General features: G+C 46.0%; 1 protein-coding gene across 1 annotated transcript; it reads left to right on the top strand.

Annotated features, from left to right (window-relative positions):
* Positions 1-1,569: 1,569 nt before the first annotated feature.
* Positions 1,570-26,991, top strand: ACADVL (acyl-CoA dehydrogenase very long chain). The gene is made up of 20 exons (XM_033169316.1): positions 1,570-1,684; positions 2,502-2,580; positions 5,940-6,014; positions 8,276-8,348; positions 8,545-8,609; positions 9,161-9,295; positions 9,636-9,780; positions 10,929-11,058; positions 12,688-12,813; positions 13,340-13,538; positions 15,171-15,275; positions 15,898-15,984; positions 16,180-16,242; positions 18,224-18,325; positions 20,017-20,114; positions 21,773-21,845; positions 23,228-23,300; positions 25,052-25,124; positions 25,577-25,652; positions 26,263-26,991. The coding sequence occupies exons 1-20, from the start codon at positions 1,620-1,622 to the stop codon at positions 26,398-26,400; spliced, it is 1,980 nt and encodes a 659-aa protein (XP_033025207.1). The 5' UTR covers positions 1,570-1,619; the 3' UTR covers positions 26,401-26,991.
* The last annotated feature ends 415 nt before the right edge of the window (positions 26,992-27,406 follow it).

The following is a 27,406-nucleotide window of genomic DNA, read 5'->3' as shown; positions in this document are numbered from 1 at the left end:
TGGTAACCTTAGGTTGATAGGTGGTCGGTACTCTGCACAGGCTCAGAGGCACCATGGTTTATGTATCCGGCCAAGACAAACCAGGATCTGAGCCAGGAAGAGGGGCCATGCCAAGTGAAGCGAGAATGCCCTTGTTTAAATTCTGCCTCTTCTCCCCTGCCCCCCATATCTTGGGACCCCAACATTATTCCTCAGACTGGGCTGTGGACCTCGCTTTCTGTGGCCTAGAAACCCCTTGAGCCCTAATCCCGTTGCTTGGTTGTTGGGGAGGGCAGAAACTGGGCAGGCTGCTGGGAGACCCCCACGCCCCTCTGCACATGGGCAGATGCACCCCTGGCTATAGCTGACCCCCTTCTTTCCATGGGACCCTGTATGTAAGTGGCCTCCTTGGCTCTTTCTATCAGCCCATATGGGACCAGCACGGGTGGCCAGGCCTGGTGAACTTACAATTCCTTACCCCTGTGGTTATGATTTGTGGGTTCCCACTTAATTTTATTTTGATTGTAAATGTGATTCAAATTGTATTTTAAACTCATCGTTCGATTTTGTGTTTTTGATGTATTGTATATTTGGTGTTAGCCGCCCTGAGCCCGGTCTCGGCCGGGGTATAAATAAAACTTTTATTATCATTATTATTAAATTAACTAGCGTGGCGCATTGGTTAGGGTGTCGGACTAGGACCTTGAAGACCAGGTTTCAAATCCTGACTGGTTGACTGTCGGCCGGTTAGCGCTTGTCTCAGCCTCAGCACCTCGCAGGGTTGTTGTGGGGAGTAAAATTAGCGGGACGGAGAACCATGCATGCCACCTTCTATCTCCCTGAAAGAGAAAAGGTGGGCTATTAATACAATAAAGCAGTGCTGTTTTTCCGGGGGGGGGGGGGTTACGCAAACCCCTAAACATTTTGTGAATTTAAGTTTGGCCTCATTAAGGGGCATTATTTCAATACGAGTAGGAAAATGAGACATTTTCTTAGAAAAGAAAAGAAAAGAAAGAAAAGAAAAGAAAAGAAAAACACGGCAGCAAAGGAATAAATGCACCCTGGGGTGCACAGCCCTAGGTTAGCAAGGCGGAAGAAATTAGGGTTGCCAGGTGTCCACTATTTGAGTGGACAGTCCACTTTTTAACATTATGTTCACTATTTCCCCCCCACAAAATAGTGGACATTTTTTTTATTCAAAAGCTTTAGGATGAAATGATATTTTAATACGTGTTAAAATGTTTGTAAGAAAAGATATAATTTAATTTAATTTAATTTAAACCCCCCCTCCGCTTGTCCGCTATTTTTTGGAAGCAGACCTGGCAACCCTAGTTCAAGAAATGCACTTTGCATATGCTCAGGGAAGGCCGAATCTCTCCAACCCCCCAAAATAAAACATGCTTTCTTCCTCCGCTGGGCTGGAAAGGAAAGCCACGTCTCCATGGGGGAAGAGAACTACAACTCCCAGCATGCCCCGGGGCCATGGGTGGGGCAGGAAGTAATTAGCCCTATTCCCACACACCCATATTTGAGCTGATGACCTTGCATAAGGGGTGGGGAGGAGCAGGAGGGAGAAACAGGCAAACAGAAACTTGCAAACACCTCCAAGGGGAAGGCAGGTCCCATAGACACCCCCAGCCATGCAGAGTTTCAGGCTGCCCCCCAAGCTCTGCTGGAGCCTCCTGCGGCTGAGCAGCCCCCCAGGGTGAGTCTGGAGAGGGGGCAGGGAAAGTTGCCTTTTGGTGGGCGTGGGGTGGTGGTTTTAGGGGGGGTCTGAATGTGGGGCGCTTTGGAAAGGGGGGGGGCTGTTGGGAAAGGGGTTTAGGGGTGCAGGGGATGAGAGTGAGCTATTGAGTGGGTGGCCAAGACCCTCCCCATAAGTGGTTCCTTATGGGTGGGGCTACCTGTTGGGGGGCGATAGGGAGCAGCAGTGCTTTCCCCCCTAAAAAATAAACATAAATGTTTTGGGGTACTCTCATTTTGACTCGAGAAAATCACCATTTTATAGTTCAAATCTGGGGAAAGAAGTACAGTAAACGGACCAAAGTGCTGTACAAAGATTCACAAAATGTTCTGGGGTATACGTACCCCCCAGGAAAAAAAGCACGGGGGGGGGCAGCATCGCTTGATTTAGTTCAGCAGTTTTGTGGAAGGGATGAAACGGAAGAGTTTTAGCTGGACTTTGAACAAACGTACAATTTATTTGTTGCTGCTCTGAACTTTGCTGTGTTATTACCTTCCTGAGTGGGTCCTGCAGGCTGCTCTTCTGAGTAATTCTTTGTATAGGTTAGTGGGGGGGCACTGAGGATGGGTTTAAGGAAACAAGGGGTGGTGGTCCTAAAAACAAAATTGGGGACCCCTGCCCCACACCCACAAAAAGCCCTTCGAAACGTCGCAGTTTCTAAAAAATGAAATTATAAATATTTACAACCACAGCCACTTTACCTGTCCAGGTGGTTCAGGAGCCATTTCACTAAACCGCCCTCTCTTTTTTACTCCTCGCCTTTTCTTTTCCATCCCAGGTCTGGTGGGCTCCCAGCTTTGACGTACCCCTCTTCCCACCCAAATGGAAGGAGACTCTATGCTACACAGACTGCGGAGGTATTTCGGGGGTGCTGGGGGGACGAGCAGGGCCTATTTCTAGTTACGCCACTTTATTTTAATGGGGTGGATTCTGGTGGATCAGGCCCAAGGGCTTTTGCAGTTTGATGGTCGTGCGAAGGGTTGGTTGTTTTTTTTTTTTAGGGGGGAGGTTAAGAAAGGTAAGGATTTGTGGGCTGTGTGGCATGGGACGGTTGTTGGTTTGGGTGCTGGCAAAACAGGTCTGTGAACTTTTACCCCTTCCTCTGTCGTTACCTACACGTGACTTCCTAATTTGATGAATGCCTATTGCGCACTCGTTAATCTCATTTATGCTTGCAACACCCTTTGTTGGGCCTGACACTTTCTTGGGGAGTGAGTCAGGTTAATTTGCCTTCCTCATCTTCATGAGGACTAGGAGCATGGTGGGTTTAAGAACCAAAAGCAGCTTTTGGAAAGTCAGGCGGATTTTATCCTAGCCAGCTCCGTTAAGGCTCATTGAGAACCCCTGCAGCTATTGGCCTCACTTATTCCTTTCCCCTTCTCCACTCCACCCCGGAAAAATAATATATAAAAATTCTGAACCCCTGGTGCCCCAAATCCTTTTCAGGTTCCCATGACAGTAGGGAGGCCAAAGTTTTTTTTTCCTCCCCCAGTTGAAGTGCTTCGAAGTCAGTGTGTGTCCTTAGAATATGGTTACTCTAAAAGGCAACCCTTTCTCACACAAATGTCTGGAATTGGCTGGAAAAGGCATTTATCCCCACCCCACAAAAGATGCATTTTGAACACCCTTTTTTAAAATAAACGCTCCACCCCAGAAGCGGCTGCAACCCCCCCCATGGTGGAATCTGGCGACACATTTCCACCCCCTCAAACCAGATGCATTTGTAACTTGCCATTTCCAGACGTATAGTATTTTGTCTCGTAAATACGCTGCATGCTTGTAGAACAAAAAGCGGTTTACGAAGATGATAGAACAGTGAAATTTTCAAGAAAAAACGGTTTAAAACAGCCGTTTAAAGCAATCGGATAACAATTAAGATCAGCGATAAGCTTTTTTCAAAAAATTAAAACACGTGCAAACGTTCCAGATACCTGGGTGGGCTTGCCTAAACAAAAATTGTTTTTTGGTACAGTAATTGCTTTTATTAGAAGATTTTCTTGGGTAGCAAAAGTACATTGGGTGCCTGTTCTCAATTCATAGAATCCTTCATACATCGAATGTGAGACATTACTGTTATGGGGTTTTGGGGAAAATAAAAGGGGGGCAGAGGAAGTAAACTTTCATCTATCTGTCTGTCTGTCTGTCTGTCTGTAATTTGCCCTGAAAAGAGCACAAAAAAGGTACCTGCCTGGCGTCAATAGGCAGGGAGTTCCAAAGTTTGGCTGCTGCTATGCTTAAAAGGCTGATTTTTTTTACAAATCTGGAGCGGGGATAGTGTGTCACCTGCAGCCCTGGCAGTTCTGCAAATCGAGGTGTTATCCCGGAGATCCTTCCCTCCCTGACTTCCACCCGGCATCTTCTAGGGGAAAGGTCGGGTTATTTAATCCCCGATTTGGGAAGTATGTAGGGGAAAGGTGACCCGTCACCAGCTGAGTCCCAGACGCCCACATGACGTGGCTGGAGAAGGAGGAGGATTGCTCGTCCCAGCTGCGTTGGAATTCCTGGAACAAAGCGGCAAATGTCCTGGGATCCCGCCAGGATTTTCCTTTGCCGGCTCCTCCCCACTGCAGGGCTGATTTCAGGTTCACCTCCAGACTGAACCAGTAAGAGGGACTGTGCCGGGTTAGACCAGAGGACCAGCGCTCTGCTCCCAGCAGAGGGCAGGCTGAATCATCGTATTATAGAATTGGGAGGGGACCCCCAGCGGTCATCTAGTCCAACCCCCTGCAATGCTGGAATCTCAGCTAAAGCATCCGTGGCAGATAGCCTTCGAACCTCTACTTACAAACCTCCAAGGAAGGAGAGCCCACCTCCTCGCAAGGGGGTCCCCGTTCCACTGTCAAGCAGCTCCTGCTGTCAGAAGGTTCTTTCTGGTGTTGAGCCCGGAGCCTCCTTTCTTATAATTTCATCTCACTTTTCACTTTTAATTTGTATACCGCCTTTCTGATTTGCTATACCCAGGGCGGTTTACAATCTGAAGAAACGACAAAGAACGTAGAACCTTATAGCAATCTAATCCAATACAAAAATGTGATAATAAAACACAACTTTAGAATAAGCAACTTATAACAAATAAAGTAATATTCAACAATCCATTATTATTATTATTATTATTATTATTATTATTATTATTATTTATACCCTGCCACTCTGGGCGGCTCCCAACAGATTAAAAACAAAATAAACTTGCATGTATGGTTGTATTGTTTCGTATGTGTTTGTTTTTGTTGATTGTTGTTTTTATAAAATTTAATAAATATATTTTTTAAAAAACAGAATAAAGCATCAAACATTAAAAACTTCCCTAAATATATAATATTAAATATCGGCATATAAAAATTGAACAGAAATTCACACTTGACGATCACAATAGGTAATTTCTAAACTATAATCAATGAAAACAGCGGCAAGTCGCAGCGAATAAAATGATAAAGAACAAATTGAGAAGCAGAGGCTGGAGGGTGGGGCAAGGCAGGTGTGGAAGGAGGCCTTGCCTGGCGGACAGCAAGAAGTCTCTCCCCTCATAAAATGAATCCATCGGTTTGGATCCTGCCCTCCGGAGCAGTAGGAAACCAGCTTGCTCAATCTTCCATGTGACATCCCTTTAGATAATTGAAGATGGCGATCCTGTCTCCTCTCAGCCTCCCCTTTTCCAGGATAAAAATCCCAACTCCTTCAACCATTCCTCATCAGGCTTGGTCTGCAGACCCTTGGTCATTTTGGACTCCCTCCTTGGTGACCTGGTTGGGGAAGGAGCTGTAGCTCCGGATTAATGTAGAAAACAAGGGTGTGATCCTGATGATTAAAGTGCCTGACAACAAATAAAGTGATTAATAATCATTATAATAATTTTATTATGTATACACCAGCCATCTGGCTAGGTTCCCCCAGCCACTCTGGGTGGCTTATAGCACATTAAAGATTACCGGTAAAACATGTGACATTCAAAATTTCCAGATACAGGATTTGCAATAGTTGATTTGTGGCTGGAGCAACCCAGCTGAATGGGTGGGGTACAAATACTAATGTTAATTTTTATCAGGAAATAAGGATTTGTTTTAAGTTTTTCATGTGTGTGTGTGTGTGTGTGTGTGTGCTAAAACTCAGTCTCATAAAATTGTTTAACCACATCAGTTAGCAAACATGGATACATGTGCCATGTTTCTCTAGCTGGAAACCCTCTAACACCAAATAATGTTCTTGTCGCTTTTTGCAGGCCGTGCTGGATAAATCGACTGCTAAGTCAGATGCAGTTTCCCAAGCGATAGCGGAAAAGAAACCTTCAATTGCAGTAGGTGCTTTTTTCCTTTTGGGGGGCGGGGGGAGATATTCGGCAGATTGACTTCACGCTCCCCGCTGTGAATTTTAGGGAAAACAAAAGACACGTGTTCACATGGTATTGCTGTGCAAACCCCTGACCTCCCCACTGACTTGAGCTTCTGGGATGTTACGGGGTATTCACAAACATTCATTCTCTGTGCTCAGAGGGCGGTGGGGGAGAGGGCTGCCTGAGCAAGGCCCCCCCCCAGCATTTGGGGACTTAACTGGTTAAAAGGCTGCCTTTTAAATTAAATTAAATGCCCTTTTAAATGTGCCGTGCGAGGGGGGTGTGGTTATTGGGTTGTCCTTGTTCTTATTTTTAATGCGTTTTTTAAAAAATATATTGTAATTTTGTGTTGTGAACCGCCCTGAGATCTATGGGCATAGGGCAGTATGTAAATTTAATATATGGTTATAAATCTGCAGCAAACCCCCCACCCTGTTCACCATGAGATGCCCTTTTCCTGGTCTCCGCCACCACACATGGTTGGGCAGCTGGCAAGGGACCTTTTTTTAATGTCCTGTCTTTGGAATACCTTAAGAACCTAAGGATTGCCGTGCCGGATCTGGCCACAGGCCCAGCTAGGCCGGCACCCTGTTCTCGCTGGGGCCACCCTGATGGACATTATCGGAAACCTGCAAGCAGGATCCGAACACGAGACCCTCTCCCCTCCTGCGGTTTCCAGCGGCTGGTGTCGAAAGAAACATTGCCTCCGACGGCGGAGGTGGAGCGTAGCCGTTTCCCAAAAATACAGCTAAATGTAAATTAACAAATATAATTAAATAGGATGATAAGGGTGTGAGCGCGACAGCCCTGGCAGCTAATTATAGGGCAGGTATAATTCTGAAACGTACACGTGTGGGCGTTTCTGCACCGGCGAAAGTTAGCTGGTATTAATATCTCCCCTGCCTTTATTCTCCTTTGCAGAGAGAGAGAGACAGGGTTTAAATTTATGTCGGTCTGCATGCAGCTGTCGGTTGCGAGCTGGGATGTTTTGTGATGCAGAGTGAGACCCTCTGGTCCCGGCTGGCTGGCTGGTTCTCCAGGGTCTCTGACTGAGCAGGCTCCTTCCGAGCCCTTCACGGAGGTGGCGGGATTTGAACCCGAGACCTTGTGCAGGCCACGCAGGTGCCTTTCCCACTGGATTCCTAAGAATGCTAGGGAAACCTGCTCGATCAAGCCCGTGGCCCAGCCAGCCCAGCATCCTGTCCTCACAGTGGCCAGTCACGTGCAGGATCCCAGCACAAGAGCCCTCCCCCTATGGCTTCCAGCGACCAATATTATATATTACACACACACACACACACACACATACACATTTTTTAAAGTTAATTTCCCCTTAATAACATTCCAATTGGTAGCAGATCAAATCAAATCTTGCCACATCATAATAAAGCCAGTTATACATTCCAAATTAAATAATTTAATGGGACTTCCCATGTTCTGGCTGTCGGGAGAACGTTTCTTTCACTTGTTCCTGCATACTTCTCTCTTGTTTTTTTCCAGTTTCATAATTCCGATCTTAACCCTTGTCTTATCATCGCAATCAGTGGTGTATGACTTTCTAACATATTTAGCAAGGTCATATTTCTATTAACCTGCAAGAGGCCTTGTTACCCATCGGTTGATTTTCAGCTCGCCCCCTCTCCTTCATTCCACACATTTATCTTCAAGAGCTCTGGGCTCACTTCCAGCTCTCCTTCGCTTTGAGTTGGGCTCAGCGGTCTTTCAGATTCCCCCCCCCCCCCGGGATATGGTGGGAAAGTTTTTTAAAAAAATATTTTTATTGAAGAATTTCTTGATTTACAAAGGTATTGCAATGTCTCTCTCATATGATAGTCCAAATACGAGTTTTCCATAGAAAAATCCATGTACAAAAGCATATGCAGCTTTTGGTGTGCAATATTCCCCAATTGTAATCCATTTGGCAGAGCCTTCCTGGCTACTTGTCCTCCCTGAGTTGGTCTAATCCTTCTTTAACGGCATCCATGTTGGCCGCCGTCCTTCCCTCCTGTGGCAGGGAGTTCCAGAGTTTCTATGCATCGTGTGCCGAAGGGCTTCCTTTTTAATCTGTCCTGAATACCTCCAACATTCAGAGGGAGAAAACGTTTTTCGCTTTCTCTGGGATATGCATGATTGTATCGAATTCCGTCATGCCATATCTCACTCACATTTTCTCCAAATTTAAAAAGCCCCCAGTGTTGCAACTCTTCCTCTTGTTCTCCATCCAGGAGTCAAAGTCATTTGCCGTTGGGATGTTCAAGGGCCAAGTCAACACGGAGCAGGTCTTCCCTTATCCTTCAGGTAAAATGCCAGGGGCTTGGAGAATCCAGCCAGCGGTCTCAGGTGGGAAGAGCTTGGAGAGTCTAAAAAGCAGAATGAGGCAAGGAAATCCAAATCGGTTCCGCCGCAAGGTGCATGTTGGGGTTTGGAGAAGCAGCTTGCTGGGAGGAAGGAGCAACGCAGGGGCTGATGTTTCCCTTCCCTTTTCTTATTACAGTTCTAAATGAAGAACAAGCCCAGACACTGAGAGAGCTGGTGGGCCCCGTCTCTCGCTTCTTCGAGGTGAGGACTCCCAGAATGGTGCCTGTCTTAATAATAATAATAATAGTTTATTAGGGCAGGGCCAGAATTATGTGGGTTGGAATTGCGGAGAAATGGCAGGTTTTGGCTGAACCTTGGGGGACACATTCACAACAGCGAGGGGAAACGCAGAATGGGTTTAAATCATGGGTAGGCAACCTAAGGCCCGGGGGCCGGATGCAGCCCAATCGCCTTCTAAATCTGTCCCGCGGACAGTCCGGGAATCAGCATGTTTTTACATGAGTATTATGTGTCCTTTTATTTAAAATGCATCTCTGGGTTATTTGTGGGGCCTGCCTGGTGTTTTTACATGAGTAGAAGGTGTGCTTTTATTTAAAATGCATCTCTGGGTTATTTGTGAGGCATAGGAATTCGTTCACCACCATCACCACCCCAAAAAAATATATAGTCCGGCCCCCCACAAGGTCTGAGGGACAGTGGACTGGCCCCCTGCTGAAAATTTTTGCTGACCCCTGGTTTAAATAGATGCTTTCCCCATTGTCTGACTCTCCCTCCCTCCCTCCCTCCACCAGGAGGTGAACGACCCGGCCCAAAACGATGCGCTGGAGAAAGTGGAGGACAAGACCATGGAAGGCCTTAAGGAGCTTGGAGCTTTTGGCTTGCAAATCCCCGTCGACCTCGGGGGGCTGGGGCTCAGCAACACCCAGGTGAGGCTCGAGGGTTGGCGCCCCCTCATCCTTCCCACCAACTCTACCAGACTCGGAGGGAAGCCTAGGAAGGAAACGGCATAAAGGTTTGTGAGCTTAGAGGGATTTCCTGCTGCTCTGTGCAGCTATTGGTCAAGTCGCTGTGATGTCATGGAAGGTTCGCAGACATTTTGTCCTATCAGGGATGGGGGTGGCTTTCCTGCTTTGAGGAAGGCTGAGCTGCCTCGTCGCCGAGGAAAATGTGCTCTGCCCATGCTCAGAGGCGAGAGAGAGAGCTTTGAATGCTTCACGGCTGACGACCCCAGCCACAATTCCTTCTTTTGTTCTCTTCCCGCCGCAGTATGCGCGAATGGTGGAGGTCGTCGGCATGCACGACCTGGGGGTGGGCATCACCTTGGGGGCCCACCAGTCGATCGGGTTTAAAGGCATCCTCCTCTATGGCACCAAGGAGCAGAAGGAAAAGTACCTCCCCAAATTGGCAACAGGTAAGGGGTCTTGGCCTTGGGGGGGGGGGGAGAGCTAAGGGGCAGAGACATAATAACCAGTGGCAGGCGATGGGGAGGAGAGGGGCAGAATAAGGGGCTGAGGAAGGAAGTTGAGGGAGGGAGGTGCACCCTGCAACACGGTCCCTCCCGCTGCATGAATCCCCGCTTCAAAGGTTCCTCGCTTCACAAGTTCCCCCTTTCGCCACCCAACATCCCCGTGGGGCCATTCACCTGCCTAAATTCCCTTTCATCGTGGTGTATGCGTGTTTTTTGTGGGTGCACGAGGATGGCCTGTGTTGTTTTTATTTGATTTAAATATATATATAAACTTACAACAAAATCCATTGAAAATCCTTATAGCGAGAACTCTCTGAATCTCATGACTGCCTCCCCTCCCCTCCATTGGTCCTGGTGTCAATATTTACATCTGCATATCAGCCCGTTATTCACATTTTTTATCCATCTAAATTGTCTGTAGTCTTTGTTACCTTGCAAGTGAAATTAAAATCCTGCTAGTGTTTTCATCTGCTTACAATGGTCCCATATATCTATATCTATATCTATATCTATCTATCTAGATAGATATATATAGATATAGATATAGATATATATAGATATAGATATGCATATATATATATGCATGCATATATATATCTCTCTCCCCTTTCCTTTTTATGTTCTTTGTCCTTAAAACATTTTTTATTATTAATTTAGCATAATTATTACAAAATCAAAACATTGTATTACAGTTACATGCATATATACAAAATTCTCGATAATGTTATTAATAAAAAAGAAAAATACAGAAGAAAGAAGAGGAAAAAGAGGAAAATAAAATAAAAAGACCCCCCCCCCATTCTCTTTTTTTAAAGTTCTTGTCGTCTTGGCTCCTGAGCTTTCCAGTTAATTTTGCCATTTTGGCAGAGTCCATCAACTTGGTTTGCCGTTCTTCCCCGGTCGGGGTTGTTTCTTCTTCCCATCCAGGTTGTGTTATTTGGATCACGGGGGTTGAGGGATGCTTATATTGCATGAAACTTGGAAGCCGCTTCAGGCCTTGTAGGCAAAGGTGGCTCTGCGTATTTGGGGTGCCTCTGCCTTTCCATGACGACCCTCTTTTTTTAAAAATAAAATAAAATAAAACCCTCCAGGTGAGACCATTGCTGCGTACTGCCTGACGGAGCCCACAAGCGGATCGGACGCAGCTTCCATCAGATCCACGGCTGAGCTCAGCCCCTGCGGCACTTACTACACTCTCAACGGGAGCAAGATTTGGATCAGGTGAGTTGGGGGCCAGCCTGGGTGGGTAGGTAGAGGAGGAGGAGGAGGAGGCGGTACAGATTGGGGCTGGGTGGGGGGAGTGTTTGCCACCCACCTTGGTGCAGAGATTTCACAAAAAAGAGCCTTGAACCTGCCACGTTTCTCTTTGGAAAACACCCACTTCCTCAGTATATTTTTGGATAATTTTTATACTGCCGCTTTTTATCATATTATTATTATTATTATTATTCATTGAATTTATATACCGCCCTATACCTGGAGGTCTCAGGGCGGTTCACATAAAAAGATCACAGTGTACAAAATGAAAAAATTAAAGGAATTACCCCAATAATACCCCCCCTCCCAAAAAAAACAGGGTATGGGATGTTGATCAGGTCAGCCAAAGGCCTGGTTAAAAATGAATTTGTTAGATATAGTTAACAGGTAGGTAGCCGTGTTGGTCTGCCATAGTCAAAACAAAACAAAATAAAAAATTCCTTCCAGTAGCACCTTCGAGACCAACTAAGTTTGTTCTTGGTATGATGCACACTTCTTCAGATATAGATAGAGATAGATAGATAGATAGATAGATAGATAGATAGATAGATAGATAGATATAGAGAGAGATATATAATAACTATGGTATTAACTGACTTGTATTAATTCTTTTTGGATGAATCCCCCCCCCTTCGGTTTGCTTCCGCTGTATTGTGTTGTGTTTGATATTCCAATGTTTGTGATTCCCGCCCCCAACCCATGTTGTTGTGAGCCTCTTTGAGCTCAACATGTGTTGTTGCAAAAGCGCAGAATGCAGGTATCAAATCAAAATGAAATATGTCCCGTCCCCCCGCAAAAAAATAAAAAATAAATAAATGTCAGGATGGGAAAAACCTCCATAAGTTAAAAAGCTGCCCAACTGCTTGTGTGTGTTAGTTTAGGACAGGCATGGCCAAACCTGGCCCTCCAGCTGTTTTGGGACTACAACTCCCATCATCCCTAGCTAACGGGACTAGTGGTCAGGGGTGATGGGAGTTGTAGTCCCAAAACAGCTAGAGGGCCAAGTTTGGCCATGCCTGGTTTAAAGGTAAAGGTAAAGGCACCCCTGACCGTTAGGTCCAGTTGTGGACGACTCTGGGGTTGCGGCGCTCATCTCGCTTTACTGGCCGAGGGAGCCAGCGTCCAGCTTCCGGGTCATGTGGCCAGCATGACTAAGCCGCTTCTGGCGAACCAGAGCAGCGCACAGAAACGCCGTTTACCTTCCCGCTGGAGTGGTACCTATTTATCTACTTGCGCTTTGATGTGTTTTTGAACTGCTAGGTTGGCAGGAGCTGGGACTGAGCAACGGGAGCTCACCCTGTTGCGGGGATTCGAACCGCCGACCTTCTGATCGACAAGCCCTAGGCTCTGTGGTTTAACCCACAGCGCCACCTGCGTCCCATATATGCGTGGTTTAGGAGGTTTAAAATTGTATCTAAAGAATCTTTTTAAAAAAAAAAAAAAAAAAAGTCTTGGTGACAAAAAGAACAGTAAGGAAGGTGTCAGGTGGGACTTCCTGGGGAGAGCATTCCAAAATATAGACCTTCATATGTGAGGTTGGAGGCTTGCCTGTGGTCCAACCCCGCCGAATCCTGACTGGCAAATCTCTTGCAGCAACGGCGGCCTTGCGGATATATTTACCGTTTTCGCCAAAACGCAGATAAAGGACGAGGCGACCGGGGAAGTGAAGGACAAAATAACGGCCTTCATAGTGGAGCGAGCCTTTGGGGGTGTCACACGGTGAGTAGTATCGACCTCATTCCAGCTCAGGCTTATTCCTCCACCCGGGCCAGTATCGCCTGCTCTGGCTGGCAGCAGCTCTCCAGAATCTCAGGTGCACACAGGGGGAGAGATTTCCTGGCTCTGCTCACTGGAGATTGAGCTTGGGAGCTTCTGCGTTTAAAAAACAGGGAATTTACAAGAACGCCTGCAAATGATACGTACGCGAACATTTAAAATTGGGGACTGTCCATTAACTTTTTACGGGAAGGTGCTTCCTTAATGACCAGTGCTTGGCGATGTAGAAAAATTTCCTGCAGGCATTTAAAGGTTAAAACGCATTTACCGTATTTTCCCGTGTAAAAGACTGTATTTTTTTAAGTTTAAAATTGGGGGTCATCTTATACATGGATAGTGCATAGGGGGGACTGGCAACCCCCCCCCAAAGGCTCAACAACTCTGGGCAATCTCCCCCCATTTTATTAATTTGGAGTCCCCCAGAATACTTATACATGGAAAAATACGGTATTTATCTCTCCCCCTCCAGCGGACCCCCGGAGAAGAAGATGGGCATCAAGGCGTCGAACACTGCCGAGGTCCACTTTGACGGGTGCCGTGTTCCTGTCGAGAATGTCATAGGGGCCCCCGGCTCTGGGTTCAAGGTGGCCATGAATATCTTGAACAACGGGCGTTTTGGCATGGCTGCTGCCACGGCCGGTACCATGCGGGGGCTGATCAGCAAAGCGGTGAGTGAAGTCTCATAGTATCTTTGGTTTGTTGAGTTGGAAGGTGAAGCCCCCCCCCTCCATTTTTTAAAATGCTTGATGTTTTAGCGTGTTCTTATATCTGCTGGAGGCCCCTCAGCGGGGCTGGGGAAACCTGGTCAGATGGACAGGGTTGTCCGTCTGTCTTGAAAGACAATGGAGTGCGCCTCCGGGGGTGAAGTCAGGACCAAAGTGACCTCCTGGAGGAGCAAGCCTGGGAAGAGTGTAGGGGGGTCCTGGGCTGCCCAAGACGACAAGCCCCCCCCCCTTGTCGGCCTTGCCTATATGGCCCAAAGGAAAGCAGAACAAGATGTTTGGCACCAGCCTGGCTGTAGGAGTTGCCGGAAGGAGGCGTACAAGGCCTCACCCAACCGCCTTAGGGACTCCGCTCTGGATTTGTGTCGGGCTTACAAATAATAAAATCATCACCATCTAGTCTAGTGGTTCTTAATCTTCTTTCTCTGGCCCACGCTTTCAGAATAAAAGTTTGCTTTTGCCATGCTGATTTCTTTTCTTTTTTTATTGAAGAGAAATACATTGGCAAACTAAGAGAAACAACTCCTAGCAGTGCTTGGTTCTAGCGGTCGATCGCGAAGGTGCTCTTGGTTGACCAAACTCTGGCACACCCCCTCTCCCCAAAAATAAAGCTCAACAACTCTTGGTAATGACAATGGGTAGATCACTGTCAGTTTTTTCATACTGGGAGTAGATCGCAGCCTCTGGGGAGTTGGGCGTGCCTGATTTGTAACACAGAACACAATTACTTCATGATAAAATCATGGGACACCCAGGAAATGTAAGACGGTGCAGCTACAGAAGACCATGTGTCATTCGCAAAATATAATGATCAATGAGCGTACCTTAAGCATGTATACAAGCTCAGTGAGTTTGATTGTGTTGCCAAATGTCCCGCCTGGGGTCAGTTGTGTGACTGCCCCGAACCTGGAACAAAGCCTTGTGCACATTCCCGGCTATGCGCGACCTGTGGCACATTCAATATGCGATTGTTCCCCAGTGTGAAGAACAACACACACAAGCCATTGATGAGGCTAAACTATTTATTATAGGTAAATGCAGAATATGTCTCTGCTAGCCAGCTCAGATACTCTAGCATCTCTCAAGCCAGAACTGAAAGTAAAGTACAATAACATCACATGTGTGAGAAAGCAGATAGGACTACTGGCTTTCTCACAGGATAAAAACAGACACGTTACACCAGCCTCGCTGTTGCTTTTGCAGCTCGGCGTGTACAAATATCCCAACAGATTGTCCTTGAATCTTCCTGCCACACCCTTTGAGAGCCACTGAGCTAGTCCAACCTGCTTAAGAATCCCTGGCAGAGGGCTGCCCAGTCCCTGCTTAAAAATTATATAGAACTGTAGAGTTGGGATGGGTTCCAAGGGTCATCTAGTCCAACCCCCTTTAGCATGTTCCCAGGAGTTCTGGCTTGTGATCGCTGTGGCTCTTGCCTCAGGGTCCAGAGCTGTGGCATCCCTTGTTGTATAATCCCCGCCCCCCTTTTAATGTTTTGCCTGCTCTCATTTTTCCACCCCAAGCCTCATGGTCTCTGTTTCTTTGGTCTCCCCCCATCAACATCCCATTTTATCCAAAAAGGTGAACTACGCTGCAAACAGGACCCAGTTTGGAGACAAAATCCACAACTTCGAGGGAATTCAGGAGAAACTGGCTCGCATGGCAGTTCTACAATACGTGACAGAGGTGAGGGCAAAGGCGAAAGAGAGCTGGCGCATGGGTTTGGCGCAGCGATGCGCAAACTCCTGTGGCATGCAGAAAAAGCGCAGTGCTCAGAACCAAAGCCCCCCCGACTGCAGCCCATCCTGACCCGCCACCTTTCCCCAGCCTGGCAATGCTCCTTTAAATCTTTGCTTCATAAGGACTAGGAACTTGAGAAGAACGTCAGGAGGATCCCTGCAGCGGGATCACGCCAAAGCCCATCTAGCCCAGCTTTCTGTTCTCACAGTGGCCAACCCCAAGGGGGGGGGCATGAGTGCAACCACGCTCCCCAAAGGGTTGTAAACTGAAAGGTAAAATTAACAGGACCCACAAGCTATTAGTTTCAGCACATCCTGTTATGACGCAAACTTTTTCAAAACAGTGATGAAGCAGAGCATGGGTAGGCAAACTAGGGGCTGGATCCGGCCCAATCGCCTTCTAAATCCGGCCTGCGGATGGTGCAGGAATCAGCGTGTTTTTACATGAGTAGAATGTGCCCTTTTCTTTAAAATGCTTCTCTGAGTTATTTGTGGCGCATAGGAATTCGTTCATTTCAGCCCCCTGAAAAAGTTTGCTGACCCCTTGGCTCTTTTCCTCTTCCCTGCAGTCCATGGCGTATATGATCAGCGCGAATATGGATCAAGGGGCGACCGACTTCCAGATCGAGGCGGCCATCAGCAAAATCTTTGGCTCGGTGAGAAAGGGGCCTGGTGCGAAATGGGGAAGGTGGACCTGCCCCCTTGTCTGTTAGTCACGGACAAAGTCCCCTCTGTTTTGACAATCTCCCTTGGCGGCGGCGGCCGCTGTTGTTGTTGGTGTTTCAGTGCGCCCATTTTACAGCCTGAGAAGACAGAGTCATTTCCCCCTCTTTCCCTTTTGTGTTGCCCAGGAGGCTGCTTGGGCTGTTGCAGACGAATGCATCCAGGTCATGGGCGGAATGGGCTTCATGAAGGTGAGTCAATTGGGAGAAATCTCTTCCACCAAAACCACCAATTGTCATCCACAGTGTTTGTAGTTCCAGGTTTTCATTCCAAAATGATTCCCCCCCCCTTTTTTTTTAATAACAGAAAGCAAATACCTGAAAGATTGTCATGCCACCTATATGCCCATTTGACCACTTTGATCTATGGAACTGGCAGTATTTCCAGGTGCCAAAATGATACCCATTCCTCATTCATAAAAAAATCTCTTTTTTAGCGTGGCAGCACCTACGTGCAAGAACTCTCTGCCTGTTGACATCAGGCAGGCTCCTTTTCCTGTACTCTTTTCATCGCCTGCTAAAAACATTTTTCTTTGGACAAGCCTGCCCAGACACGTAGAACGTTGGTGTATGTTTTAATCTGCTTTCATTTTATTGCTGATTTAATCTTCTGAACGCTTTTAAGGAGTTGTTTTTACTGCTACTTTTCGTTTTATTCTCTCTGTGTACCGCTTTGAGGTTGTTGATTTTTTTAAAAAACAACAACAATCGAGCATTGTATAAATTTATGAAATAAATAAAATAACAACAGACAGAAAAATGCAAAGAGAAGAAATGAAAACATGGCTTTGTAGTTTACTGAATTGATAAGAAATAAACAGTGGCATAAATAAATAAATAAACAAACAAACAAACAAACAAACAGCAGTCACGAAAATAGAAGACGCCTGCTTCTTGGGAGAAAAGCAATGACAAACCTAGACAGCATCTTAAAAAGCAAAGACATCACCTTGCCGACAAAGGTCCGTATAGTTAAAGCTATGGTTTTCCCAGTAGTAATGTACGGAAGTGAGAGCCGGACCATCAAGAAGGCTGATCACCGAAGAATTGATGCTTTTGAATTATGGTGCTAGAGGAGACTCTTGAGAGTCCCATGGACTGCAAGAAGATCAAACCTATCCATTCACAAAGAAATAAGCCCTGAATGCTCACTAGAAGGACAGATCCTGAAGTTGAGGCTCCAGTACTTTGGCCACCTCATGAGAAGAGAAGACTCCCTAGAAAAGACCCTGATGTTGGGAAAGATGGAGGGCACAAGGAGAAGGGGACGACAGAGGATGAGATGGTTGGACAGTGTTCTCGAAGCTACCAACATGAGTCTAACCAAACTGCGGGAGGCAGTGGAAGACAGGAGTGCCTGGCGTGCTCTGGTCCATGGGGTCACAAAGAGGCGGACACGATTGAATAACAACAACAAAACAGTGGCATGCGAAGGAGAGAGAGGTTGGGTTGTAATTACAACTACAAATTATTTTGAAAAGGAGACAAAAGATAACTCTAAGCAATGCTAAATCTAGATATTATGCATGAACCCACGGGACCTGACATTCCTGACCTGTATTTGTATCTGAAATAAAATTAAACTAAGTGGTGAGGAAACTAATCTCGAGTGCTCTGGGACACCTTTAATTTGTTTTTCTCTGTGTGTGTGTGTGTTTTCCCCAAGCAAAGCAATTTTCCAAGACTTTGAAAACCAGCAGTCCAGGTTGTCAGGACTGAAATCCTTCCAAAACTTGTGTGCTCAGCCCCAGGTTTTCCTTTCTGAAATGAATGAAACCTGGTCTCGCGACTCTTAAGCCAAAAGCTACCTCCTGCCCTCAAATAGGAGATGGACAAAGGTTGGGTATGATTACCTTGTTGTGAGGGGAAGGTGTCGTATCCAACCCTCTCCTCCATCCTCTTTCAAAGCCATCTAGGTTGGTGGGCATCACTGCCTCCTGTGGCAGGGAGTTCCAGAGTTTATGCACTGAGTGAAGGAGCTCTCGTTCCTTCATCTTGCCCTGAATCTGTCCTGCTCACGCTCAGGCTCTTGATTTTAAACTTGCCTTGCCCAGGACTCTGGGCCACCCACACCCTTGGATTGAAAGCCCCCGTGTTAAGTTCAGAGCTGCTAGGGGAATCCTGGTTCTGTCCACCTTGACCCTCCTCTCCTCCTCTTCCCACTCTGCCGCAGGATGCCGGAGTGGAACGTGTGCTGCGTGACTTGAGGGTTTTCCGGATCTTTGAGGGAACCAATGACATCCTGCGGCTGTTTATCGCGCTCAATGGATTTCAGGTGGGTTGTTGGGAATGTTTGTCTGTGTTCAGAATCTGGAGAGGAAAGAGCACAGTGTTTTTTAAGGCGGGAGGGAGAGCTTCTGTGTCGCCCCCCGTGGCTTTCAGCCATTGATGAGAACATTGGAAGAGATCTGTTGGATCAGGCCTAAGGCCCACCTATTCCTTAAAAAAATTTTTTTTAATAAACTTTATTATGCATCAATTAAGATCAGTTTGCATATTACTAATAACATTTAACTTGGACAGTACATGCAACACATCCAATAGACACTACACATATTACAACATAAACACAACAAACACTTTCTTGACACTAACTTCCGATTCTTTTCATGGTGCTGTATTACATTTTGTTAAACTATACACATTTCATTATCATTATTTTAGTTTCCATTTCTTCCAGCTGATCTTATTATATACTTTCTTTATATTTCATGATTCATTCTACGTCTGCCAGGAGGTTAGCATTATCACAACAATTTCTAGTGTATTCTTTAAAAATTATCCAATCCTTTATAAAATAAATAGCAGCTTAAAGGTAAAGTGACCCCTGACCATTAGGTCGAGTCGTGGACGACTCTGGGGTTGCGGCGCTGGTCTTGCTTTACTGGCCGAGGGAGCCAGCATAAGCTTCCGGGTCATGTGGTCAGCATGAATAAGCCGCTTCTGGCGAACCAGAGCAGCGCACGGAAATGCTGTTTACCTTCCTGCCGGAGTGGTACCTATTTATCTACTTGCACTTTGATGTGCTTTCGAACTGCTAGGTTGGCAGGAGCAGGGACCGAGCAACGGGAGCTCACCCCGTTGCGGGGATTCGAACTGCCGACCTTCTGATCGGCAAGGCCTAGGCTCTGTGGTTTAACCCACAGCGCCACCCGCGTCCCCATGAAACAGCAGCTTATAGAAATTCATATCCAAAACAGTAAAAGCAGTACTCCCAACGGCTAAAGTGGATTTCTTACGATACAACCTTGCAGCTCCCCTGTTGGCTAGTATTCAGTAGTGGTGTTTAAGCTGTGACTAAGAGCTGTTCGCGTACCTCTCCCCCCCTCCGTGAGTGTGGCTTAATCATCTTTGGAAGCCACACCCTGTGGCTGTAAGTTCTGTGGGTTAATTTTGCCTTTCAAATTAAAAACAGAATGTTTTTTGCTTGTTTTTATATCTGCTTTTTGCAACCACGCGTTCAAGTGCTGTCTCACAGTTCCTGGAACCAGAACCGCTTCCTGGAAACCAACACGGGCACCCAAAGGCCCCACTGTCACTGCCTGTCAACTGTACCTACCACACAGGGTTGTTGCAGGCATTCGGTGAGGGCGGGAGGAAGCACGTCAGTACTACCTTGAGTTCCTTGGAGAGAAGGTGGCATATTAATGCAATAAATATTAAAGAGATTCCCCATCCGCATTAGCATCTTAAATTGGGCCTGATAACATAAAGGCAGCCAGATCCTGCAGAATAAGCATTGTCATGACCTCACACACGTATTCTGGGGGACTTCGCTGTTATGGACCATAACAGTGGTGTTTCTGGGCCACCATTAAGGGGTGCCCTATCTAGAGCGTGTCACGGTAGTCTAGACACATTTTTGCTAGCTTTTTACGAGTCCTCAAAGCCTGGAATCCACCTGACTTTTCAATATAACCACTCCCACTTGCTGACCTCTCCTCTCCTCCTCTTTCCCTATCCCAGAACGCCGGGAACGAGCTCCGCGGGTTGCAGCGCGCCATGAAGAATCCTCTTGGAAACGCTGGGCTCCTCGTCAGCGAGGTTGGGAAGCGAGTCCGCAGGTACGGATCTCCCAAGGGATTTATACAACAGAATTAAAGCTATCCAATAGTTGTACATATCCCCACCCCTGAGCGGTAATAGGCTTTGGGGATTCCAGCAATACACCCCGGGGTGGTTTCCTTTGAATGAGGCCACTGGAGGCTAGTGATCTACCGTTTGGTCTACTCCAATGCACTCCGCGTGGGGCTGCCCTTGGAGATGGTCCGGAGACTGCAGCTAGCTCAGAATGGGGCTGCTAAGGGGCAATATGATGGGACCATGGGCCGCCATTTTTTGAAAGCACAGGGCTGGGTGCCAGTGAGCTGGAAGGCCCAATTCAAGGTGGCAGTGCTAGCTTATAAAGCCGTAAATGGCTTGGGACCCAAGTACTTAAGAGAGTGCCTTCCCCCAATATCGACCACTTGTTAATTTTTCTCACTTGATTTTTAAAAACGTTTTTTCTGTAAGCCACTTTGAGGGTTTTTTACTGCCAGGCGGTGTATAAATTTTATAAAATAAACAACCACAATAGTCACAGATTCTTTGTGACATACAGTTTTAATTACAACTCTATCCAGGGGAGTATAGGCAGAGAAGCTGCAACTCTTAACTAAGGTGTCCCTTCCCACCAGTTTCTGGGGGACGTGACCAGCCCCCCACCAATGCTGTTAGCTTCCTCTCTCTCTCTCTCTGACTGCAAAAGCTGTCAAGTCAGTTGTTCTCTTTCACACACGCAGACACCTCAAGTGACATCCCCTCCAGCCAGGGGACAGTGGGGAAGAAAGGCCTGCTTGCCTCTTTTGTCAGACTGGCTATCACCTTTCTCCTGCTATCCAGTTTCCATGGCAATGTGTTGCCCCCAATTTATATAATGAATGGGATTTTTAACAGACCTGACCAGGGCTGTTTAAGTAAATGAAATGAAGTAATGTGACCTAATTTGACCATTTATCCCCTCCCCCCTGGAGGATTCGTATGAGGAGATGTGGCCCTCAGGCCATAAAACGGTTCCTTCCCCCTCCATTTAGCTGTGATTCCTGCTTTGCGGAGGGTTAAACTAGATGACTCCTTGGGACCTTCCAACTCCATGATTCTTCAGGCCCTGGCTATCTGGACACTGGAAGTTACGTTGCTTCTGAATATGGAAGCCCCGCATTTAGCTTTCATCACAAAGAGGCCTCCTTCTCCTCTGCCTCATCCAACGAATCTGTTTTAATCCTCTCTTTTTTCTTCATTTTCTCTCAAAGCAATCCGGACAGGTGGCAGCTGCCCCTTCCGCCTTGTGGCAGTGAGTTCCATAAGTTAGTCACGTGTTGCATGACCGAAACAAATAAATTCCAACCGCCCTTTTGTCGTCCTTATAAACGCCGGCTACCTTCTGCCGAACCAGCCTTGAGTTTCAGTAGATGGAGGAAAGAGAACCATTTCTCTCTCTCTCTCTCTCTCTCTCTCTCTCTCTCTCTCTCTCTCTCCATCTTTCCACATCATTCATGATTTCTGTAAGCCCCTCTGGAGTCCTGGTTTGAGTCATCCTCTCATTGTGTGTCTCTGTTCCCCCTTCCCCCCCCAAAAAAAGGCACTGTTTTGGAAGCATTTTATTTTAAGGGCTCTCCTTTTTTCTATACCTTCTCTTGCTGTAAGAATCATGCCCTCTTTGTCTTCCTCCTGCCCCTTCCAGGAAAGCCGGTTTAGGAACAGGGATAACCTTGAAGTCTGTAGTGCACCCAAGTCTGAACTCCAGCGGTGAGCGGGTAAGTGGTGGCGTTTCAGACCCAGCTGATCTTTTTGGATCCTCTGCACTTTGATCGATTGCGTTGTTATCCCAACTTTTCCTTCTCCAGTTTGCTCAAGGTGGTTCTCCTCCTCATTTTGAACCCCACAGCAACCCTGTGAGGTAGTTATAGGTGGGTAGCCGTGTTGGTCTGCCATAGTCGAAACAAAATAGAAAATTCTTTCCAGTAGCACCTTAGAGACCAACTGAGTTTGTTCTGGTGAGAGAGGCAGTGGCTGTGTCCCCAAGGTCACCCTGTGAGGTTCGTGGCTGAGCGGGGATTCGAACCCTGATCTTGCCCAGGTCCTAGCCCGGCACTCTCTAAACCCCTACGCCACACTAGTTCTCCACTTGCCTTTTGGAGAGCCAAGCAGGATTTATTTTGTAATTTTATTGCACAAATTTATATTCCACTTTCCAAATGGCATGTTTTTAGGGGGTGGGGGGAATATTTACATTGATTTTTGAGGATGAATACTAGAGAGCAAGTTCCAAGCACGTTGAAACAGGTTCTAAAGCAACATTGGCAAAACCAATGTAACAAAATGCAAATCTATCTCCCTCCCTCTCTCTCTCTCTGCCTTATGCAGCTAATTTTGATGAATACTTTATAAACTGCATAGAGATTCTCCCCACCCTCAGCAGTATACACTAGTGGCCAAAATTGTGGAATCCTTCTGAAAAAAGTTTATTTCCAAGGTTTGATGGCTCATAACACCTGATTGGCTCTCTAAACACTCATGCTCACTGGCTACATTCAAATGAAGGAAAGCTACCGCGTATCAACCTAAACAAGTTTTGCTTCCTTTTTCTGGATATAACTTTTGATAGAATACAGATAATTGAACTTTGTTGCATTACATTCTTCCTTAAATTATCTTTCCATTGATACATAATTTTATGGTATTATTCCAAAAAAAGTGGTGTTAGGAGCCATGAAACCTCGAACATACACTTTTTCTAAACGGTTACCACAATTTTGGCCACTAGTATATAAATCTTGCTAAATAAACAAAGCACTAAACTGGAGAGAGTTAGTCATATTCAGACATGTACAGAGCTGTCAACCTTCCTTTTTTTGCATTGGGAAACGGCCATAGCTGTCAACTTTCCCGTTTTTTGCAATGGGAAACGGCGCTGGAATAAAGGAATTTCCTGCAAAAAAAGGGAAAGTTGACAGCTATGCATGTATTCTTACTTTAAAAAGCAAAACCAAACCTGTGGATTTTATCTATATTTTGACAATTTTATTACATCATCTTGTTTTTAATGTCGGCCTTTATACTGAGGCAGACTATTGGGGCCCATCTAGCTCAGTATTGCTTACACTGACTGGACTCTCTACCTCTTCCTTCTTTTTAGGCAGTACGGGCGATCGATCTTTTTGGTGGTGTTGTAGAAGAGAAGATTCTGAAACACGGCAAAAAGATTATTGGTGAGTGTGTTTTTTTTTAATAGCCAAAATGGCACCATCGATGCTCTTCAGATTAGTTTTTTCCCCCCTTCAAATTATTACTTCATTTGATAATGTATGTGAACCAGAGAGAACAATGATGACAACAGGGCAAAGATGAAAAGGTGGAAAAGCAAAACTGTAAAATAGGCACGTACAATGAACATGAGTTAAAATAACAAAGTCCAAGTAAAGACTATTAACTTTTATCAGTTCATCAAGCAGAGTTCCAGATTGTCTTGGAAATGGTGGTTCTGCTGTATATGTCATAAAGGGATGGCAATCCATATAAAAGGGGGTCTTGGAGGTTCTAGTCCTTGTCAAAATCTCAAAATTATGCATAATTTTCTTTATGATAGCTGTGTTCCGGAATGAGTAGCGCCAAGTTTCCAGTGTAAGATTTGGGGCAGTTTTCCATTGAAGATCATATATAAGATCAGTTCTTTTTACAATATATTTGCATTGGTCTCTTCCAAAATATTCAGTAACGTTAATTTTGGACAACAGGCAGTATAGTTTCTTATAGTGAAATTTATCATTTTGGTCAAAATTATATTCCAAAAATCTTGCACCAACTGAAGTTTCCATGAAAAGTTTGCCAAGTTTATTGCAATGCCTCCAACAATTAGATGATATAGAAGAAGACATTTTTGACATTTACAGAGGAGTGCAATACCACCTGTGTAGTAATTTTAAGGAGTTTCCCCTAAGAATACTGGAAACACTCCCCCCACATCCCTGCAAAGAATTTGTGTGCCAGTATTTAGTTCCCATCTCTTTTTAAGGGTTTCTATAAATCTGTAATCAAGGCTATTTTTAATCCCATTTAATTTAAAGCACAAAAGAGATGAGCAATCCCAGATTCCTTAGCTACACTTGCAGGTACAAGAGGTCACACAACATCCTGAGAGATCCCACCCATCCTGCTCACAACCTTTTTGAACTGTTGCCTTCGGGCAGAAGATACAGGATAATGAAAACTCGAACCACACGCCTTCTGAATAGTTTCTATCCAAGAGCTTTGATTGCACTTAATAATGATCTCAGGGTCAGTAGTAAGTAATAGTAAGCAGTGAGTAGTAGGGAATGAGACAGGCTCTTAGGTTATGCTATGCTTTTAATAGGTTATGTTATACGCTGGATTATGTTATGTTTTAATAGATTATGTTTTAATAAGGATGAGAGTGTTGGAGATATGTGCAAATGTGTATGGTAAATCCGGTCTTTGGGTGTTTGATTTTCGTTGTTGTGTATACTGTGTATATACGGACAATGACAATAAATAAATCTTATCTTAAGAGCATATTGAGAGCCCAGCAGCTGGATCAGACCACAAGGCCCACCTTGGCCAGCATCCTGTTTTCACAGTGGTCACCCAGATGTACCCAGGTCCTGCTTGCAGACTTCCAACCAGATGCCTATTGGAAGCCTGCAATCAGGATCTGAGCACAAGTGCCCTCTCCCCTCCTGAGGTTTTGCAGAAACTGGTATTCAGTAGCATTTTTATCAAATATTGGGGGTAAGCAACTGGAGAGGAGCTGTTAGTTTCGTGTACTCCTTGCAGGAGCAGCAGGAATGAGGTGGCTTCTTAAGAGAACCCAGCGGCCCACTATTGGGAACAGGATGCTGGGAACTTGGATCTCTTGGGGTTTTTTTTTGCTGTACTTAACTGCCGGTATCTGCGCTCTCTCTCTCTCTCTCTTTCCTCTTCTCCCCCTTCCCACAAATCCCAGATGAACAATTTGTGTTGAAACGCATCGCTGACAGTGCAATTGATTTGTATGCCATGGTTGTGGTGCTCTCCAGGTAAGGCTTATTTTCCAGGAACATAGGAAGTTGCCTTATATACTGAGTCACACCCACTAATTCATTTGTATTGTTCGCCTTGACTTGGAAACGGCAGCTTTCCTGAGTTTCTGGTGGGAAGTCTCTAACAGCCCTCACTGGCAATGCCATGAGGGATTGAACCTGCAATCTTCTGCATGCAGTCAGATAGGCTCTCCCACTGAGCTATGACCCTTCCCCTCTTCTGGTTGCGCAGAGGATAAGTCCCCCCCCCCACCCCAAATCCCATTTGCAGGCCATGTCCTAGAATCTTAGAATTGTAGAGTTGGAAGGGACCCAAGGGTCATCTAGTCCAACCCCCTGGATTGCAGGAATCTCAGCCTTCAAGAAAGCTCCTTCATGCGGAGATACGGGCTCAGTTTTCTCCCCTCCCCAAAACAAATTCTCATGCCTTTTCTTTCTTTCCCTGGTAGGGCATCCCGGTCCCTGGAGCGTGGAGAACCCACTGCCCAGCATGAGAAGATGCTTTGTGACACCTGGTGCATTGAGGTAAGGAGCTCCCCTGTTTTTGCTTTGCATGAGAACAACCATTTTTAGACACACACGTGGCTCCCTGTTTTATGTGATCTCTGCCCAGAAATCAGTGGTGCGTGGTTCACTCTTGTATTACTCATTTATTTAAAGCATTTTTAAAAAAATTCCCACTTGCATGACCCTTTGAGTGGCTTATGAATGTAAACTATAAGACAGTGCCTGTGTCACTCCCTCCCTGTGAGAAGTGAGCTTACAGGGAACCAGGCAGAGGGCCTTCTCGGTGGTGGTGCCCGCCCTGTGGAACACCCTCCCATCAGATGTCAAGGAAATAAACAACTATCTGACTTATAGAAGACATCTGAAGGCAGCCCTATTTAGGGAAGTTTTTAATATTTGATGTTTTATTGTGCTTTTAATTCTGTTGGGAGCCGCCCAGAGTGGCTGGGGGAAAATAATAAATTATTATTATTATTATTATTACAATCTAAAAGTCATAGCACAAAAGGAAAAGGGGTCCGGAGGGAGGAAGAAAAAAAGCACATCAAAGAGAGTGGAGACTTAGCACTGTTTGCTGCTGAGATTTCCACCATTTTTATGCTCCATCTCTTGCTCTTCCCCCACTCAGGCCTACGACCGCATCACTCAGAACCTGGCCTCGCTGCGTTCCGACAACACACGCCAGTTCTTCAGGAACCTCCGGGGCATCTCCAAAGCGTTGGTGGAGAACGAAGGGGTGGTTTCCAACAACCCTCTGGGCATCTGAGATGTGCCAGCCATTCCTGGAACTGTCTCCTACACCCTCTTTGCCCCCACCCTAACAGACGTAATGATTAAAGCCTGCAGATTCAGAAAGGAGGGGGTCAACCGTCCGTAGCTCATTCCCCCTCCCAAGAGAAATATACCTATTTGCTTTATAAATGCCTTAATGGACTCCTGTGCGTTTTGGCAGGGTACGTGAAGACTAGAGTATGATCATAGAATTGTAGAGTTGGAAGGGACCCAGAGGGTCATCCAGTCCAACCCCCCCCTGCAATGCAGGAATCACAGCTATTATTGTGCTCAAGTAGCAGGTTGAATTTTGAAGCAGTGGAGAGAGGCTTTCATTTGAATTCTGTATTTGGCTTCCTTTGGGAGTGTGGCAAATCTTCCCCTCCACGCATGCGCACCATGGCCTTAGCTAAGACTCTTCTCCTGTCCCCAGTGCAATTATCATAAATTCAGAGGTCAGAATTCTCTGAATTGCAAAAGGGGACCAGACTCCTAAATCCAGCTGCTTGCCTATTTCATTGGCATCCCAGAATTCACGAGCCACTTGAGTTGGAAAGTTTAGCTATAAATCAGCGGCGTATATAAAGCCGTCTGCCTCTGATTGCTGTATTTTCTGCGAAAAAAACTATTAAATTGCATCGACAAATCCTTGGAGTGAAGCTGGAGAGCTGCTGAAGTGGGGTGGATTTTTCAGAGAAGCTGTCCAGTGTAATGCACGTGTTAACATCAGAGGAGCGCTGCAGCCAGATCAGGCCCCCCTAATCCAGCTTCCTGTTCCCCTTTGGGAATCCCAGAAGCAGAACCTGAATGCAAACACACTTTTGCCACTTGTGATTCTCAACAACTGGTGTTCCAAAGCATACTGCCTCCAACAGTGCATGTAGGTAGAACATAAACCATTGTGGCTAGCAGCCGTTTGATAGCCTTTACCTCCAGGAGTTTGTCTTGTCCTCCTGTAAAGCCATCGTAGCTGGTGGCCACCCACTACCTCCTTGCGGGAA

This window comes from Lacerta agilis, chromosome 14 (assembly GCF_009819535.1).
Source record: "Lacerta agilis isolate rLacAgi1 chromosome 14, rLacAgi1.pri, whole genome shotgun sequence".
NCBI lineage: Eukaryota > Metazoa > Chordata > Lepidosauria > Squamata > Lacertidae > Lacerta > Lacerta agilis.
Note: the sequence above shows the minus strand (reverse complement) of the source record. Positions and strands in the feature narration are given on the sequence as shown.